The 18,603-nt window shown below is 30.1% G+C and overlaps 2 protein-coding genes across 2 annotated transcripts; one reads left to right on the top strand and one right to left on the bottom strand.

The window, feature by feature from the left end:
* Positions 1 to 1,310: 1,310 nt before the first annotated feature.
* LOC114175603 lies at positions 1,311 to 6,693 on the top strand. The gene is made up of 12 exons (XM_028060366.1): positions 1,311 to 1,902; positions 2,011 to 2,056; positions 2,414 to 2,486; positions 2,950 to 3,033; positions 3,188 to 3,304; positions 3,672 to 4,139; positions 4,417 to 4,823; positions 4,938 to 5,037; positions 5,136 to 5,195; positions 5,297 to 5,383; positions 5,541 to 5,669; positions 6,047 to 6,693. The coding sequence occupies exons 1-12, from the start codon at positions 1,893 to 1,895 to the stop codon at positions 6,347 to 6,349; spliced, it is 1,884 nt and encodes a 627-aa protein (XP_027916167.1). The 5' UTR covers positions 1,311 to 1,892; the 3' UTR covers positions 6,350 to 6,693.
* Positions 6,694 to 7,657: 964 nt separating this feature from the next.
* LOC114177348 (STS14 protein-like) lies at positions 7,658 to 8,506 on the bottom strand. Its single transcript, XM_028062647.1, has one exon. The coding sequence runs from the start codon at positions 8,443 to 8,445 to the stop codon at positions 7,927 to 7,929; it is 519 nt and encodes a 172-aa protein (XP_027918448.1). The 5' UTR covers positions 8,446 to 8,506; the 3' UTR covers positions 7,658 to 7,926.
* Between the last annotated feature and the right edge of the window lie 10,097 nt (positions 8,507 to 18,603).

Below are 18,603 nucleotides of genomic sequence, written 5' to 3' on the forward strand. Positions count from 1 at the left end.
AATCTTCTTCCTTTACCTCTAGTTGTAATCGTTGGAGGCAATCGTGTTGTATAACTTCGTGCACTGTTGGTGGTTCAACGAGAAATGGATTAACTCCAATTTGTAGCTGCGGAGGGATGACGACTTTAAGGATAACAAAAACTCCAAAGAATATTGGTAGAAAATTTTGGGTACAATCTGTTTTTATTGTTGTGTTAATAATAAATTGGTTTTAATTTTTGATTTATTGATTTACAGAGTGGTGATTCCAATAATGTGGGCTGCAACTTTTTCAAATGGTGGTGTTGATGAAAAGATGTCATCATCATGACACAAATGAGGCAGATTAATGATTTTAAAGTCCGTCCAATATATTTTGTACTATTGTTAAATGAAGAAATGAATTAGTTTGATTATGTTGTTATTAGTCCCAACATGTTCAAAATGACATCTTAATCTGAGCATTGAAGTAAGTGATATTGGTCTAAGCTTTGGGAGAAATTAAATTGATCTAACTCTAGAAGAAGTTAAATTCATAACATTAATTCATCATCATCAAAATGCACTACATCAATGTTTGACAAAAGTGAAATTGAACGAAGTTTAAGGAAAGTCCAAATGCAATACAATGCTTAACTCTCCACTTCATTCCGAACTCAAGAAAGACGAAGATGAAAAAATTTCCCTAATTGCAAAATTTACCCTAAATTGAAAAATTAACGTTAATTAGCCACATGTACAGTACACGTAACACACCCTAATATAAATGGTGCCACCTGTACAATTCTCCGTTAATGATTTAAACAGCGTTACAGAAAAGGACCAAATAAATCACGAATTGCGAAAATGAGGACCATTTTAAATATTCTGTAAAAATGAAGATCATTTTAAACATTATGTCAAAATGAGGACCATCCGCAACAAATACTACGAAAATGAGGACTAAAAAGGTATTTAAACCTTTTTTATTTATAATAATGATTATTTTAGTAACTAATAACTTTCTATTTACTTGGTATTTCAAGTCATTACAATGACTAACAATTTTTGGTGTCTAAAATTAGTTATTAATGAAAAATTTTGTTGTGCTGATATATGGATACTTAAAACTTCTTTGTACTTCTTTGGTAAAATTATTAGCTATTAAATTTATATATTTTTATTCTAATATTTGTGTGAAATATTCACAAAACTTATTAACAATTGATTTGTGTAAAAAAATTAGCTTATCACTTCCGTTACAGTTATTTTTTACAATTTTTTTTTTCATTTTCAAGATGATGAGAGATTCTGTTTAAAGGTTTGGTAGAAACTACATAAGGCCGAGTGTTGATTGAAGAATGAGACGTGGGCAACTTTATGTCATTCATAACTCGTATGAATATGTAATGTGTATTCAGCCACTATTTTATTTTCTTCTCTAACGGGACCTTGGATCTGTTGAGGCTTTTACAGGGAGATTTTGTTAACTTTTGGTAAACGTTTTGACATTTCACACCGGTCTACCACTGCAAAAGGCCACCCTTTGCATAAAGGCTACGAGCATAGCACGAAACACTTACCACCTCACCAGAGGGTTGTCAAAAGTGAAGGCTCATTCGTCAAAAGCCTAATTAATCTATTCTACGCATTCGTGGGTTGGATTTGGTTTCCTTTGGTCTATGCAATGCCCATTATAGTTATGTTTATGTCTGTCTAAGATGTGTTAGCACCAACCACTGCAAATGATCCCTTTTGTGTGTACTAAGGAAGCTTTTCACAGCTCAAATGCAAGTACTCTAGTCAAATCAACTCAACTCTTGGAGTTTTGTTTGTAGATTCTTTTGGCTAATTTGGTATCTGGGCTATATAGTGTTTCGGCTTTTTGGCTCATTGCATTGCTCAACTGTTCTCTGCCTGATTTCTTGGCTGTAATGTTTCAGGGTAGGATGCTGACCCTGTGCTGCTTTCTTTTCCCAATTTTTTTTTTTTTTTTTGGTGTTGTTTTATCTTTGTTCACTGGAAATGACTTTGGTTTTGGATGGCTTTTAGGCATGGGGTATGAAGGGTTGATTCCAAGACACAAGCGTTCAAAGAGGTGCCCCTCTCTTCCTTACGTTCTTCACTTCACTTGTAGTACTCTCTTGATTGTGAACTTCAGGCATTAGGGTCTTTTTTTTTCTTTTCTGGGAAAATGGACAATAATGCTTTTGCATTTATTTTAATGTTTCTCCAATTATATTTTCCTTGTCTCATCCATTGGAGCACATCCTTTTGAAGAAGGGGGTTTCTGGTTGAAAGTGAAACTGAAGGCTCATACCTCTCAGAATCGATGAGAATTGGGGGTTTCACGAATGTAGCTTGGGGACCTTGAAGAGCACCACAACGTAAAATACAGAATCAGACATCGACTAATAATACATATTAATTGTGTTTTACTGTTTTGGTATGACAGCTTTCCTGATAAGAAAAGAATGGAGGATGATAATGCAGATAACCACCTCGAGACCTCAGATCGAACAAAGCTGGTATAATCAATCACTACGTTATTTTATCAATATATCCCCTTCACTTTTTCTTTTCTTTCTTTTTTTAATTAGGGATTTGGAGGTTCTGTTTTTATAAATGAATGTTTGGCATTTATGATGCTGAAAAAATGTTGGTTGTTTTCAGGGGTGATGATGTGAGGGGATGTTTTGTTGGTATAAATGGTAATACAAAAGCCAAGGGGGAGCCAGAAATTTTTATAAAAAATAATTGTCAAATTTATGTATGGGAAAGGGATGGACGAACAGAGAATTGTTCTGTTTTTTTTTTTTTTTTTTGAAGTGGAAAGCATATATGTCTGACAAAATTAGTTCCATCTCATACATCTATGCTAATGGTTGTCTAATTTAATATAATGGTATCGTACACAGTCACAAGTCACTTATAGACAATTATTTAGAAGAAAGGTTTTCACACCTATGAGTGGCTTTGATATGGTTTCAGGATACAGGGTACCTCACGGAATGCGGTAAGCCAAGGAAAAAACAAACCCCTACAAATGATGTTCAACTTACACTGAAGCAAGAGGTACGACACCAGAACTATTCATCAAAATTCTTTTGTTGCATATTCTACTCAAGCAGTCATTTTCTTTTAATCTTTCTTCAGATTTTTCTTATGCTTCATGATACTTCTACCTAATAGCCATGTCTATTTTTGTGTTTAAATAATCTTGTGCCAGATTTTACAATTAGAGAAAAGACTACAAGATCAATTTGAGGTCAGATGCACGTTAGAAAAGGCTCTTGGATACAGACCTAAATCTCTTGTTACATCAAATGACAAGATACTGCCCAAGGTTGGAACTTCAACAAATTTTTAGCCAATAAATATGCATTTTCTTCTGATGTCATAATTTCTACATGATTACCAACAGGTCTATCATACTGAGAATTAATGGATTGATTTTATATGTGCTTTCTAAACCATTTAAAGAAAATTGATGTTGCAAACGTACTTAGAGTTTTTCTTTGTGTAATCTAGGCTGATGGCGGATATGTTTGTAGCTCAGTTCTTCCTTGTATGTGTCTGAAAATCATAAGGTTGCTTTGTAGCCATAAATGATTATGCATTGTTTAGGATTATAGGTCTGCTATGATTTTCTTGTCATGTATGTCTTTCTGATTGTCTTGACTCATTTTTTACTTTTATTTTTTTTACTCCAGCCAACGTCCCAATTAATTAAAGAGATTGCGGTGTTAGAGTTAGAAGTTGTGTATTTGGAACAATATCTTCTCTCCTTGTATCGTAAAGCATTTGATGAACAATTACCCTCTGTAGTTCCATTCACCAAGGGGGAAAAAATAAAGTCTTCTCCAACTGCACCTACAGCAATATTCGTTGAAGTATCTAAGCCTGAGCTCTTAACCAAAAGAGGAAGCTCTGCGGTACAATCAATTCATCATGAGCTTGATGCTACGCAAAAGGAATATAGTGTAAATGAACCTCAGACTTTAGGGAAAGAATACAGTGTACATCAACCAGAAGGAAAACATTTAGACTCAGGCGTATATCGTTGCCACTCCTCGTTATCACAGTGTACAGCATTTACAACGAGAGTATCACCTCCTGCAGCAGATGAATTAACTGAATCTCTGCGTGCTTGTCATTCCCAACCACTGTCCATGATGGAGGTAAATCATGTTCATGGAAATATATTTCTATCTGTTTTTTGTATTTAGTATGGTTCCTAGCACATTAAGTTTCTCCAATCATACCATTATAGATTACAGTTGTCTTCGTTACTTTGACATGTTTTTATACTTATGGAATGGAAGAATACATGACACTACTCATTTTGTTGTGAAGTTCTGTTATGTACACTTCTCTTTGTAAACATATAGTGCTGATTTCAGAGAATAATCTTTGTGAACACCTTTTATGGATTTTGACTCAGTTTAATCTGTGTAGTATGCCCAAAATGTTGATGCTTCATCAAGAATAATCAGTTTGGCAGAGCATCTTGGCACTCGAATATCTGATCATATTCCAAATACACCTAATAGGCTTTCTGAGGATATGGTCAAATGCATATCAGCTATATATTGCAAACTCGCAGATCCATCTACGACAAATCCTGGTCTTTCATCTCCCAGTTCATCCTTGTCTACAACTAGTGGCTTTTCTATTGGAGATCAAGGAGACATGTGGAGTCCAGGGTTCAGGAATTCCTCCTTTGATGTGAGGTTAGACAATCCTTTCCATGTGGAAGGACTCAAGGAGTTTAGTGGGCCATACAGCACCATGGTTGAGGTATCATGGATTTACCGAGAGAATCAGAAATTGGGTGATACTGAGCAGTTGCTCAAGAATTTCAGGTGAGTTTATCAATATCTGATTGAGATCGAAGCTTTCATGTGAAAGTACTTAGTTAAGCTGGACTCTGCAGTCTCTTGGAGTTATAATGGCCATCCACTTTTATGTTATTTCAGATCACTCATCTGTCAACTAGAAGATGTAGATCCTGGGAAGTTAAAACATGAGGAGAAATTAGCTTTCTGGATCAACATACACAATGCTTTGGTGATGCATGTAATTACTATTTATTCTCAAAACCATGTTTCACTCTAATAGTTCTCCATTTGTCACTTATTAATTGAGGTTGTAATATGTTCTTTGGTTTCTAATAGGCATTTTTGGCTTATGGAATTCCGCAAAACAACGTGAAAAGAGTCCTCCTTCTGTTGAAGGTAAAAACTAACTATGGTAGCTTAATGGTCCATTAAAGGATGAACCCGTTTAGCCTATTTGCTTTTGGTGACATACTCAGTGTTATGGATGCCCTTTTCAGGCTGCATATAATGTTGGTGGTCATACAGTCAGTGCAGACACAATACAGAAAGCTATACTCGGGTGCCAGATGCCTCGCCCCGGACAGGTGGTGCTTCATCTGCTCATGCAATTCCAACCTTTCCCTTACAGAAAATTAAAAAAAATAAAATAAAATAGCCATGCATTTAGGATATCTTTGAAATGTCGGTATTTATTTTGTAAATCCTATTGAGTGACTTCTTCTTACTTGAATCCTCTTGTAGTGGCTACGCTTGTTCTTTTCTCCAAGGACAAAATTCAAAGCTGGAGATGGACGACAAGCATTTGGTATTGAGCATCCTGAGCCTCTTCTACACTTCGCTCTCTGTTCAGGAAACCATTCTGATCCAGCGGTACTTATTCCAATTCTTCTGTATGTGTGGTTTAATTAGACTTGTAACATTCTATTTTTCAACAGAGAACAAATTAAATTGAGGAAACATAACAGATAATTTCGACATGAAATAATTTCATTTTCACTCGTCTAATTATATAGTAAACATGGTTTGGGCTGCAAGAATTAAATCCCTTATAGCAGTGGTTCTAATGCCTTCATAGGTAATGTGGATTTTACTGTAAAAAAGTCTCAGCCTGTCCTTGGAATGTGTTAAAAACAAAAATGTTCACGGATAAACTTGTTCATGGATATGGATAAACAGATAAAGATTACGTAGCCATTTCTTACATGCTTAACTTCAACGAGTTGCTTATCTGTTTAAAACTATGGCAGGTACGTGTATATACACCCAAGAGAGTAGTTCAAGAACTAGAAGCTGCAAAGGAAGAATACATTCGAGCCACCTTTGGGGTACGTAAGGATCAGAAAATACTCTTACCTAAGCTTGTGGAGTCATTTTGTAAAGACTCGAGTTTATGCTCTGCTGGTACCCTGGAGATGATCCAAAAGTCTCTACCTGAATCTCTAAGAAAGAGTGTTAAAAAATATTGCCTTGCAAAATCTAAGAAGAGCATAGAGTGGATTCCACACAACTTCACTTTTCGATATCTCATACCCAAGGAGCTGGTAAAATAATTGCTTGTTAGCCTTCCTTCTTATTATGGGAGACAATCTACATCAAGCTTTAAAAAACAGTCCAAAGCTGCAATTGTAGTCGAATTTCTCAGCAATTTTTCAAAATATCGAGGATGACAATGGAACTGCATCTACGACTGCCACTGCAATTTTAAACCTTGATCTACATTGTTTGCTCTATTATGTATTCTTTTGTACAAAGTTGACAGGGTAGCAGCAACAGCAAAATCTAATACTCCAATGTGTTGCATTTTGTGTATGCATTGTGTAACAGTTTCATTGTATTATCTGTAATTGATGTAAGCTTATTCATAGAGTTGAGATTATGATATTAGCAGTATAAATGAAGTGTGTAATCAATTGTCATTTTGGTTTTTTTTTTTTTTGTGATTTATAACTGGCCTGTGATTCATTGCTCTAATACCTTTGCAAAATTTCTTACCTAAAAATATAAAAAATACTATTATTTTGACACCCAACAAATTTTTACACTTATTTTATATCTATTATTTACTCTTCAATCTTTATTTTTTTATAAATACAAAAAAAAAATAACTCTTTTAACGACTAAAATATCCATTAAAATGGGTTGTGGCAACTGGTGTCAAAAGAAAACATTTTCCCGAGTATAAAAACAGAGGTGCATTGAGATCGCTACATACAATATTATAGCAATCACGTGACGCTACTGGTCTGTCCAGTCATTAATGGACAATGGTTGCTTGTTGTCATGTGACGAGTTCTTCACCTAACTATCAACCTCAACTGAATTTCCTTCGCCAGATGGTCCAGTTTATGGAAAAATATTTGTTTAACTTCAAATTAATCATAGTCGTGATTTCTGTTTGTCAAATCTTTAAAAAATGTTATAATTTCTTTGAAAAATATTCCAAAACGTAATTATAGCATTAGATATTTGCGGGCCAACTTGAAAGAATGGAGTTTTCACCATGAAAAGAGCACAAGAGGCTGAGAAAACTTACGGACGGAGTCACAAGTGAACAGTGAAGGATTTGAGAGAAGCAAACAGACACAGAAAAATAACGTACATGCACATAATGGCGATTAGATATTTTGGATCGAGCTGAAACATGAAACAAAAAGTTCCGTGTTCAACGGGATGATCTACAGCGTCCCGTTTGCACGTGAGCCCCCAAATAATTCATCCATGCCATAAAGTTACTGACATGCATGCAGTTGACGAAAACCCCACAAAACACCACGTCAATGCCTTAATAACCTTCCACAAACATCATCGATCCCTAGATTTCACTCGCTCTGGCCCACCTTACAGTTATTATTATAATGTTTTCAAGATCAAGATACACTTACAAAATTATTTTATAATTTTCCATGGAAACAAGATCTGCTAAGGAAATCCAAATCAAGAACCACACCATGCAATGTGGTTTTCATGGCGTCTGATTCTACTTCAGAAAGAACTCATTACATTACACATATAAATATATCAGTTGCAGAGGATTAATTAGCAGAACTTCACGACACAAACAAGCATCATTAACCTAGATATTTCAAAGAAACTAAAACCGATCGAGAGATACTTAGAAGAGGAAGAATCAGTAAGGGCTTTCCCCAACGTAGTTCCCTGGAGGATTGTAGAAGCAAACGGTCAAGCTAGCATCCTCTTTCACGCACGTCGCTTGAGCGCACCCGAGCTCCATCGATTTCCTCCACACCACCTGCGTGTACACGCCGCACTTGTGGTTCGGCACGCACGAGTTGTCGGTGTGGTTGTAGAACTGCTTCTGCTTCACCCACTCCTCCACCGCCATGCGCGCCGTCACCGCCGTGCCGTGCGCCCAAAGCTGGTTCGCCCCGTACTTTCCGGCGGTTAGGTTGGCGAACTGGCACCCCATCCTGTCCCTCTGGTACCGCACCAGCTTGCTCGTCACGTTCGCCACCTGCTCGCTCCACCGCAGCGGCTCAACGCCCACCGCCGCCCTCGCCTCATTGTGCGCCTCCAAGAAATCTCTCGCCGCCGCGGGGAGCGGGGCAGCCACTGCCGGAGTCTCTCCCTCCGATGAGCCGTGGAACGTGGCGAGAGCTGCCAGCAGAAACAGTGCACGATAAAGCATTTTGGTTTTGATGTGAAGTGTGGCCTACTCGTCTTCTGTTTGTTGTGTTACTGTTTTTACATTGTACCATATATATACTAACAGCAATTATTCCTTGTCCCTAACTCCTTTTATTACTTGTTCATTTTTTTGTGATTTTTTCTTTGTATTTCAATATTTAATTATTTATCTTATATCACACTTTTAATATTAGAAATGGTGTATACAACAGTGAAATATGTTTAATCTTTTGTAAGTTAAAGCTGGTTGAAAATTTAAGATCATGTTAATTTGTTATGTGGTTTTCTGTACCATTTTGGAGTGAAAATAAAAATTTACCAAAAGGTGCAATGCCAAACCAAATTACACAAATAGATGACAAGGCGCCATCTTTATCTCATGTGTCATTTGTTTAATTTGTTTTGTTTTTGCAGTAGTAAATTTTTCAATGATATAAAAGTCCTTTTATATTAGAGACAGGATAAGAAATTAATGAACAAATTATTGAAAATTTTAATGATGAATACAATTTATATATTTTTCTAACATGACTTTTTACTGTGATCATATACTTTTGTAAAATATTTTTTAACTCTCTATGTGTTAAGTTCAAATGTTTTCATTTTCTTATACATTATTATTTTAAGAGGCCTGTTGATTAGTGTTTCTTGATTAAGAAATTAATGTTGTTTTTATTGAAAAAGATATAGAGGTGTATTAAAAGCTATAGTGAAAGCTTTTTTTTTTCTTCAAAAAGTATTATAGTAATACTTATTTGGTTTATATATATATATATATATATATATATATATATATATATATATATATATATATATATATATATATATATATTCTTAAAAATATCTAAGTTTAATCTCTTAGATAATATTTTGAATTCCTTTCAATACTTAAGCGTAGGATTAAAAAAAAATTAAAAGTATATGTTTATAAGAGGGGAAGATATTAAAATATCAAATTAAAATGTAACATTTTTAATATAGATTTAGGCGTATAAAAATTAACTAATCATTAATAAATATTTATCGATCATTATTGATGGATTATAATATAGTAAAAATTTGATTCGTTTTGTTGATAATTTTATCTTTTTCTTCCTCCTCTCATTCTTTTTTTTTTCTATTTCTCTTCTTTCTCTTTTTCTTCCTCCCATCCTCTAATTATCCTCCTTTTTCCCTTCACCATGCCTCTTTCTCTTGTTGCCCTTTCTTCTCTTTTTTTTTTTCTCTTTCTTATCTTTACTTTCTTTTTGTTCGTCTCCTTTTAATATACAATTTTTTTTATTAGATTTAATTAAAAATTTATCACTCATTTTACATATAGGTTTATCAGCAAAAATATTTATCGTTAATAAAAGTCACAAATTAACGACAAAATTTACCAATAAAATTAATCATAAGATATATTAAAGGTTAAAATATTAATTGTTAAATTATGGACAAAAATATTCGTTGATAATTTAAATTTTGATATTTGTTGTTAAAATTCATCACCAATTTAAATTTGCCAACGAATTTGTTTTTGTTGATAAAAGTCTATCGATAAATATAAAAAAAATGTATACATTTAATGTTAATAATTCTCTTAATTTTTAAATTAAGGAGATTTATATTTTAATTTTGATAAAATTACGTACTAGTTATTTATAAGTATTTTATTAAGAAAATTATATAACAAACACTTTTAATTTAAGAAAAATTAGTTTCATAATCAAATTTAAACATATAAAAGAATTTAAAATATGAAATGCAAAGAATACCAGCACTAAAAATAATAAAAATATATTTCCAACATCTTATTCGCACAATAATAAAAATATATTTAACTCTTTTACATATAGGATGACAAAGTGAGACGAGTTACACAGACCGTCACACAAGTCCACACAAAAAAAATGTGGGATGAATTGAGATTTTAAGCATGTCGGCCCACATAGATCAACATCTCGTGCGAACTAAGGAGAGGCAGAGTGAGCCAACCCGCGATCTGTATAAAAAGAAAACTTGCAGTTATATATGTTAATTATTTTTCTTTTGGATTGTTGCATAAGTGTTTCAAATTTTTGTATAAGTGAGAAAGACCAGAATTATGTATTTCTAAATATGCAAAAATTTTAAAAATTCATTATGTATGTCAAAATACGAAAATGAATATGATAAAAATATTGAATTTTTAATTTATCATTCAATTCTCTAAAATCTTTACTTGATTTTATGAATTTGTTCCAATTTATAAAATATTAAAAGCTTATCACAAAAAATAAATTAAAAAAAATAAATCAATTAGTAGGCCTCTGAACCGAAACCTTTTAGGGACAAACTATACTCTTAAATCCGTATTTTCCAAAAGAACCAAAATTACCATCCTCTCTACGTATTTATATTCCCTAAAATTATTGGAGGCAGTAATGAATTAAGAGGGTCGGTTGGGAAGGGTGAAAAGTCAGCGCATGGGTGTGTGAGCTAACTCCTCAAACAATGCCACTGTCATGTCTGTGGTGGGCAGAGGACCACTTACTCAACCAACACCATATTCTTATCATTTTTTATCAACAAAATTAAAAATATTGCTGCAGTCAAAACGAAACAATAGAGTTTCTTAGTTATCCTTTTTCGTTCTGTCAAATTTTCAATAAATTTTCTGTATTAATAAGACAATTTTCAAACTCATTAATAACTATGTTTTATTAACATTGGAAATGTATTTCTTTTATAACATAACATGTGTTGGTTTAAACAGTACACATTAACTATTTCGTTTTGAAACGTAATGTAATAAAGGTGAATGTGTTATTTATGGATATTAACAATTAAGCAATAAGAACAAGCATCACACGTGATGGAATATAACCTCATTTAATGTTTTAGACCTAAGTTAATGTTTTTGGAATATATACAAATATTGATGATTTTAATACATTAAGACTTTCAATTTAAGCAATATGATTTATACGTAGTGCACATGAAAACACAAATGACTATACCAACTTATTCGCTAAGCTTAGTAATTATTACAACAATTGAGAAAAATAATTGGATAAATGGGAAAACTTGGAAAAATACAAAACGAAACTTTGGTATTCAATTAACGACTTTAAATATAATCTATACTTTAACTCCCTTTAGTAGGATATTACTCTATTCTGGTGTAATAATATAATATTTTTTATTTTACATATTACCCATTTTGTTTGGTCAGTATAGATTGTTTTTTAAATTGAGAAAAAACTGTATTGGAAGACAATACAAATAAATTACTTAATTTTTGTCTTTTTTTTCATAACTTAATTTAATTATAACTACTATTAAATCGATGGTGGAGTTTATTGGAGCAGGGGTGGCGATGGCCCCCTCAATTTTTAATTTTCTTTATATTATATTATATATATATATTAATTATTTTTAATTTTTCAAATTATATGTAATATATAGTAAAATTTATAGAAATTTAATTTAGTATTTTTTATTTATTTTAAATATAACATTTAATATTAATAAATAATAAAACATAAAACTAAATATAGCAAAGAATAAAAATATTTATTAAGATATTTTTTATTTTTTTATTGTATTTTTAAGTTTTTCACAACTTATTATGATCTCACATTCTCACATCTTTTAATTTTTGTTTTGAAAAAAAAAAACAGTTAAATACAAATTTATTAATTTTGCTTTCATTTCTCATTTGTTTTATTTTTTCATTTGTGAAGAAAAAAAAAAGCAAATTTTTGATGTCACTTGATAATGAAATATTTGTTTAATAGTTAACATTATTTTTTACCATATGAGTCTTATATTCATTTTTTTTATGATTATGAGAGAGAAAAAAATGATTGTTCTATATGTTTTTCCATAATTATCTTTTATTTGGAACTTCATTGTCATTGATTTTTTCTTTTAGTGACTCTTAATTTTTTATTTTTTAATTAAATTATGATAAATTATTTTTTAATCATAAACTTAAAAAAGAAATAGATATATTGATGCAGAATAAAAGAATGATATTATTTTTCAAAAGTGATAAAAAGAAAGTTATCCATGACGATGAAAACAATTCAAATTCAATACCTTATCTTAATGTATCCTAAATTACGATACAAATGATCATATTGTTCAATTAGAGAAACATGTTTTATATTAATTATTTGGAACGTGTTTATATTTACATTGAAAAATAAATAGTTGAAAATTTTAGTTTTAATTCAATTATTGATGGGTTCAAAAATCTGAAAGAACAAAGGACAATCCTTTGTATATGTGTGATTTCTTTTGTAGGTACAATCATACTAAATCATTTATTCATTTTTATTTTTATTGTATTAGTAACAATAATTAAATATATAAATTTTGAATTTTGAATATATTATTTTGGCTCTCCCAAACTTAGTGGTCAAGATCCGCCATTGATTACAATCATTACATCTATTATCGTCATCTATACTATTTTCAACATTTTCATTATCACTATCATAAAATTCATTATTATTATTATTATTATTATTATTTCAATGATAATTATTATGATGATTATGACAACAATAATTTTTAATATCAAAATAATTATTATGACAATTAGGACTATTTTATTATTGTGATTAAAAACTTTTATTAACATACAATCTTATTGTTAATATCAAGATTAAATATGTTTTGGACTCTTAAATTTTACTAAAAAATGAAATTAGTTTCTTTTTCAAATTGTGATCCAATTTAGTTTTATAATTTTAGAGATATGTATAGTTATTTTAACTAAATTGTATTAAGTTTATTTAACGTTTCAAATATATTTAATAATAGAAGTTGTTCACTCGTATGATATATTTCGCCTCAATGTTAGGTGAAAATGTGTTTAAAATTTTAAATAAACTTAACAAAATTTGTTTAAAGTGACTAAATCTAAATATTTTCAAAATTGATTTACTAAATTGAATCAAAATTTTTGAAACAAACTAATTTTAATTTTTACTTAAATTTAAGTAAAAAATATATTTAACCCCAAATATTATTTTAGATGCTATAACAACCATTACTATATGTTTTCAACTATGAAAACAAAGAGAGGCATGGAAAGATACAGAAATTTCATAAATGTACATGAAAAACATTTTTTTTTATTGTTTTTAAACTTTATCTTTTATGCGGCAAAGAAAATTTACATTGTAGATTGATTATCATCAAATATATAATCGGTCCATCATAATTGATTATATATTGGAATATAATAAATTATATAAAAATAAATATAATAAAATATTTGTTTAAATAGTAATATAATAAATAATTAAAATAAGTAATATTGTAATAATAATTAAAATAATTTAAATTTAATATATTGTAAAATAATTTTTTTTAATTTTTAATAATTTATTTTGGAAGGAAAGAATAGAATAAAACAATTAAATTTTAAATTAATTTTATTATATATTTTTAATTGATAGGTAATATATAATAATTAAATATTTAAAAAAATATTTTATTATCATAATAAAATGAATAATTAAATTAATAACAACGTAAATTTCATATCTTTTTAATATATATTTTAAAATGTAACTATTATCATTTCTATCAATATTACAATAAATTACTATAATTTCTGTTGTCATTATAATAATTAACACCACTAAAACTATTATTATTATTATTATTATTATTATTATTATCTTTACCATCAAAACCTATATACATTTCATCTCTACTGATACATATTTACCTTTTAAATCTCATTCTATTATATTTTTATGATACTTGTATATATTGTATTGAAACAAATTTTAACACGAGGTTGGATAAGTGATACATAATTTTTCTTTTTTCTTAAGAACTTAGTTTCAAATGTGGATGATTTTTTTTTTCTCAACTCATATCAATTTTCAATTTCTTATTTTTCTCGTCAGAGATTACAAATTTGACGTGACATTTTGTACCATTTTATCCATATTGCTTAGTAAGAAAATTTGGTTTGTGTGTGATGTAGAAATGTAATGAGATACTAATTAATTGTGTTTGTTACTTGATAGTGGTCAATGGTGGGATTTGACCTTCTCTCCTGCCATGAAAATTAGTTTTCTACAATCGGTTCTTCCTCTTAACATTCCATGAGAGCCTCCACCATGAGTGAAACCACAGATCATCTTCAACCCTCCATCGCAAACAACCCCACAACTAAAATCTATAGCAACCCATAAAAGATGTTCAAAATTGAAACAAGATCCTTAACAACATTATTCTTAGCAATCTCACTAAAAATCCACATTTCACAAATTCTTCAAAAAAATTCAAAATCATTGAATCTACAAAAGAAGATTCCTTGAAAAAGGAATGAAGGTGGAGGATAGATACAAAACAGAAAGAAATGAAAGTAAAAAAATACCACGTAACAATGATGTCATTGTGCTTAGGAATTGATTTGAAGTTTAATTATTTTTATAAAATTTAGAAAATCGGATTAATAATTAGATAAGATTGTCTTCACTTTATTTTTTGTTAAAGTAAAATTTTTATTACACATTTATGTTGAGACATAAATATTACTAATATTAATAAGAAAGCATTTACATAAATATTATATTATGACATGAGAAAAAAAAATGATAGTACAACTATCCCACTACTAATGAAATTTTAAAAGTAGTTCAAAGGAGAAGCAGTTGAGATAAAGATTAATACACCATAATATAAGCGGTCTTTTCAAAACTAGCTACCGGTCTTAGTTGTCCTTCCAAACCAATCCCACAGTTACTCATCTGCCACACCTACATTATCATCTGCTCAAATAAATTATCATGATCACAACAGATAGATAAAAATACCATTCATAAAATACACTGGGTAAGTTAGAGATTATTTAAAAATTATAAGTTTTAAATAACAAAAAAATAGAACAAAGCTACAAATTCATAAATTTGGTTATTTACAAACAATGTCCACTACCAAAAAATTTCATATTTACTGTCAATTTTGTTTTGAAAATTTTTTCGTAGGAAATACTTACAAATTTTGTTGTGAATTTTTTTTTTGCAAGAAATTGCTACCAATTTTTTTGTAAAATATTTTGTATAAAACACTTTTCGCAACAAATTTTGTAGGAAATACTTGCAAATTTTATAATTTTGTAGTAAATAATTATCTACGAAGGAATTACCTGTCAATTAAGATTCATAGAAAAAATGGCAGAAAAAAGTCTTTTCTTGTAATTTTTTTTAACAAATTTGTAAGAAAAATCTCATGTAATATGAGAATTTCTAGTAGTGGTCAAACCATCTCTCATCCATTTTCATGTTATCAAACTCTTACGAATCATTCAATATATATCATTACTAACACAACCTCTGGAGGACTGATGTATTGACTAGCACCCTAAGATTTTGCACATGTCGTTGATCAATCACTCTTACTTCATAAGAGTTATAGCTATAACATGTTCGGACTTTTCCTGATCTATAAAGTATGACAAGGTGAATTTTATGCCTATCGAGCTTAACTTTTGCAGACACTCTAGACAAGAACCTCATTCGACTCTCACCTTTATCCATTTTCCTCTATTTTATTTCAAGGATTAGTAGAAGATAATCTTATTTCAGTCCCTATCATCAATACATCTCACACAATCCACAAACCACAAACCAACATGATAGTATTCCTCATTGGGAATAACTAACTTCATAACTCTTACAATCATATGTAGATAAAAATATGCATTTAAATTGTACCATTAGGGGCTAATTGCTCAAACCTCAATATCTTCAAACAATTTCTCACTAAATTAATTGAATTCAACAAATCAAACAACCATAAACCAAAAATCTCCAATTTTACATATTTAACACAGTTGACTTCATCCGTTGTAGTTACAAATTTAGAAACAGTAATGTCTAATCAAAACTATTTGCTTAAACAATTATATAATGTTTAATCAAACTAACTTCCCTTACCTCTAGAGCTCCCAACGAAACCTCGACCCTTAGTCCTATATTCCTCCAACGGTTCTAAACATAAATAGAAGTTTTGATTTAATGATTTGAACACACCTTTGAATTTATAGAGGATCAAGAATTTTAAAAGAATTTGTTGCACACATGCAACACCCTTAGAGTCACATAAAGGCTTAACACGTATTATATGTAGAAATAGAGCATTATCTCTAGAAATAGAGAAAAAATAGAACTTATCATATACTTGAAATTGATTGGTTGGAATAATTGTCCTTGCTACTAGGATCACAGAGACCATGTTCAAATCTTCAAGAAGATTAGAAACACAATCAAGATTTTAGAGATAAGTAAAAGAGTTACCAGATAACTATGTTAAGAGGTTAGAAGCTTTATGAGAAATTGAAAAAATGAAAGTGACTCTAGAGATATCTATATATACCTTTCTCCTTGCTTTTTCTTATTGATAATATCTGTACACACATCTTGTAAGATTCATCTTCTCTTCTAATTATTTTATTTTATTTTAGGATCTCATAAATATCTTATGTATGAAACTAAATTTTGGTTGGTTTTGATAACATGCGACAAGATAGGTTCTAACAAGCTTTTTGTTAAGATCAATTTTATTATCGTATTAAAAAGTAAATTTAAACTTAATCTATTATAATAAAATCGATATATAAGGTAAAAATTATTCTCTCTTTTAGAATATAAGTTAATTTTTTTTAATCAATGTTAAATGTCTCATCTACGCAACATCAAAGATAAATTATTGAAATGAATATTAACTTTAGCAAGTTTTATTTTGGAGGAACAAGAGATGGTGGATTCTTCACGATGAAAATTTTGAGAAAAAAATTATGGTAGAATGAGTTATAACTTATTTGAAGGAAAAGCTATAATAAAGTCTTAGTAGCTAAATGGAAAGAAAAAGAAGAAAAAGTTGAGTTTGATCTTGATTAATAATTTGAAAAAATACTATTGGTTTAGTGTCTTTAAAAGGATGATGAGAAAGGTTTTGAATTCAATTCTCACAAATCTCGCACCAACAACAATTAACAACTAAGATTGACTAATAAAAAAAATTAACAAAATATGCAAAAGTCATACCATCTATGATATGTTGTAAAAATAATGTGACAAAATGGCATAAAGGAGTAACACAAAGTAATGATAGAAAAAAAATTTGTAAACTTTAAGTGAAAATTAGACAATTCCACAATTAAAAAATAATCTGCCATAATCGACGGCTGCACAACTTTTAAATGTAATACTCTATTATATCATCATTTTTCATAATTTAATGAATTATTCGTCGAACAGCTTTTATGAATATTGTTAACATACATAGTGAACTCTCATTTCCGTTTGTGTTGATGCAAAGTTTTTGTTGCATTGGAAAAAATAAAGTTAAAAAGCAGAGTTAATTAATTCTGGTGGAAGACGGAGAATAAAGGTATGAAAATGAAAATAAAGAGTGTCGGGTAATGAAAACTGTGTGATTTCTCTACCTCCAACTTTTCTTCCCCCACCTCTAAATTTTTCCAAAATCAGTTAATTTTTTTGACAAAGTAAAAAGTAATTTTCTTTTTCTTTATATTTATCCATCAGCACTCATCCCCTCACACACTTACCTCACGAATTAGAGAACAAAATATGTTTAGGAAAACATCTGATTTTGAAATATAATTCATATAATTACCAAATTTTGAAATCTAATTAATCTAATTAAGGAAATTACTGAATTGAAATTTGATTAAAAAAATCAACGGATTTCAAAATTTGGTAACCTTTTAAATAAGATTTTAAAATCTGATAATTATCTCAATTGGATTTCAAAATCTGGTAGTTCTTAAATGAATCTCGAAATCCTGCAATTTTTTTAATCAGATTTTGAAATTCGATTTTTGTCTAATCCAGATTTTAAAATAGTATTTTCTTAAACATTTTTTTCTCTAAATCAAAAGAAAAGTGTGAGAGGCCGTTAGGGTAGGGATGGCAACGGGGCGGGGCGGGGACGGGTTTCGCTATCCCATATCCATCCCCGCATAAAAAATTCATCCCCATCCCCATACCCAAACCCAACGGGTATCAAACTTTTTTCCCATCCCCATCCCCACCGGGTAACGGGTATAATCTCGTACCCATACCTGTACCCGTGTTCTAACTACTTCAATATTAATTTTTATAAAAAAAAAAAATTACGGTAAAGAAAACATAATATTATG

This window comes from Vigna unguiculata, chromosome 3 (genome assembly GCF_004118075.2).
Source record: "Vigna unguiculata cultivar IT97K-499-35 chromosome 3, ASM411807v1, whole genome shotgun sequence".
NCBI classification, from domain to species: Eukaryota; Viridiplantae; Streptophyta; class Magnoliopsida; order Fabales; family Fabaceae; genus Vigna; species Vigna unguiculata.

What these genes read in the sequence shown, in the direction of transcription:
- LOC114175603 (XM_028060366.1), top strand. An exon ending in ACAATGCTTTGGTGATGCAT is followed by an intron (nt 5,038 to 5,135) that starts GTAATTACTATT and finishes GGTTTCTAATAG; the next exon opens with GCATTTTTGGCTTATGGAAT. An exon ending in GAAACCATTCTGATCCAGCG is followed by an intron (nt 5,670 to 6,046) that starts GTACTTATTCCA and finishes AAACTATGGCAG; the next exon opens with GTACGTGTATATACACCCAA.
- LOC114177348 (XM_028062647.1), bottom strand. Translation starts at nt 8,445, where the DNA reads ATGCTTTATCGTGCACTGTTTCTGCTGGCAGCTCTCGCCACGTTCCAC.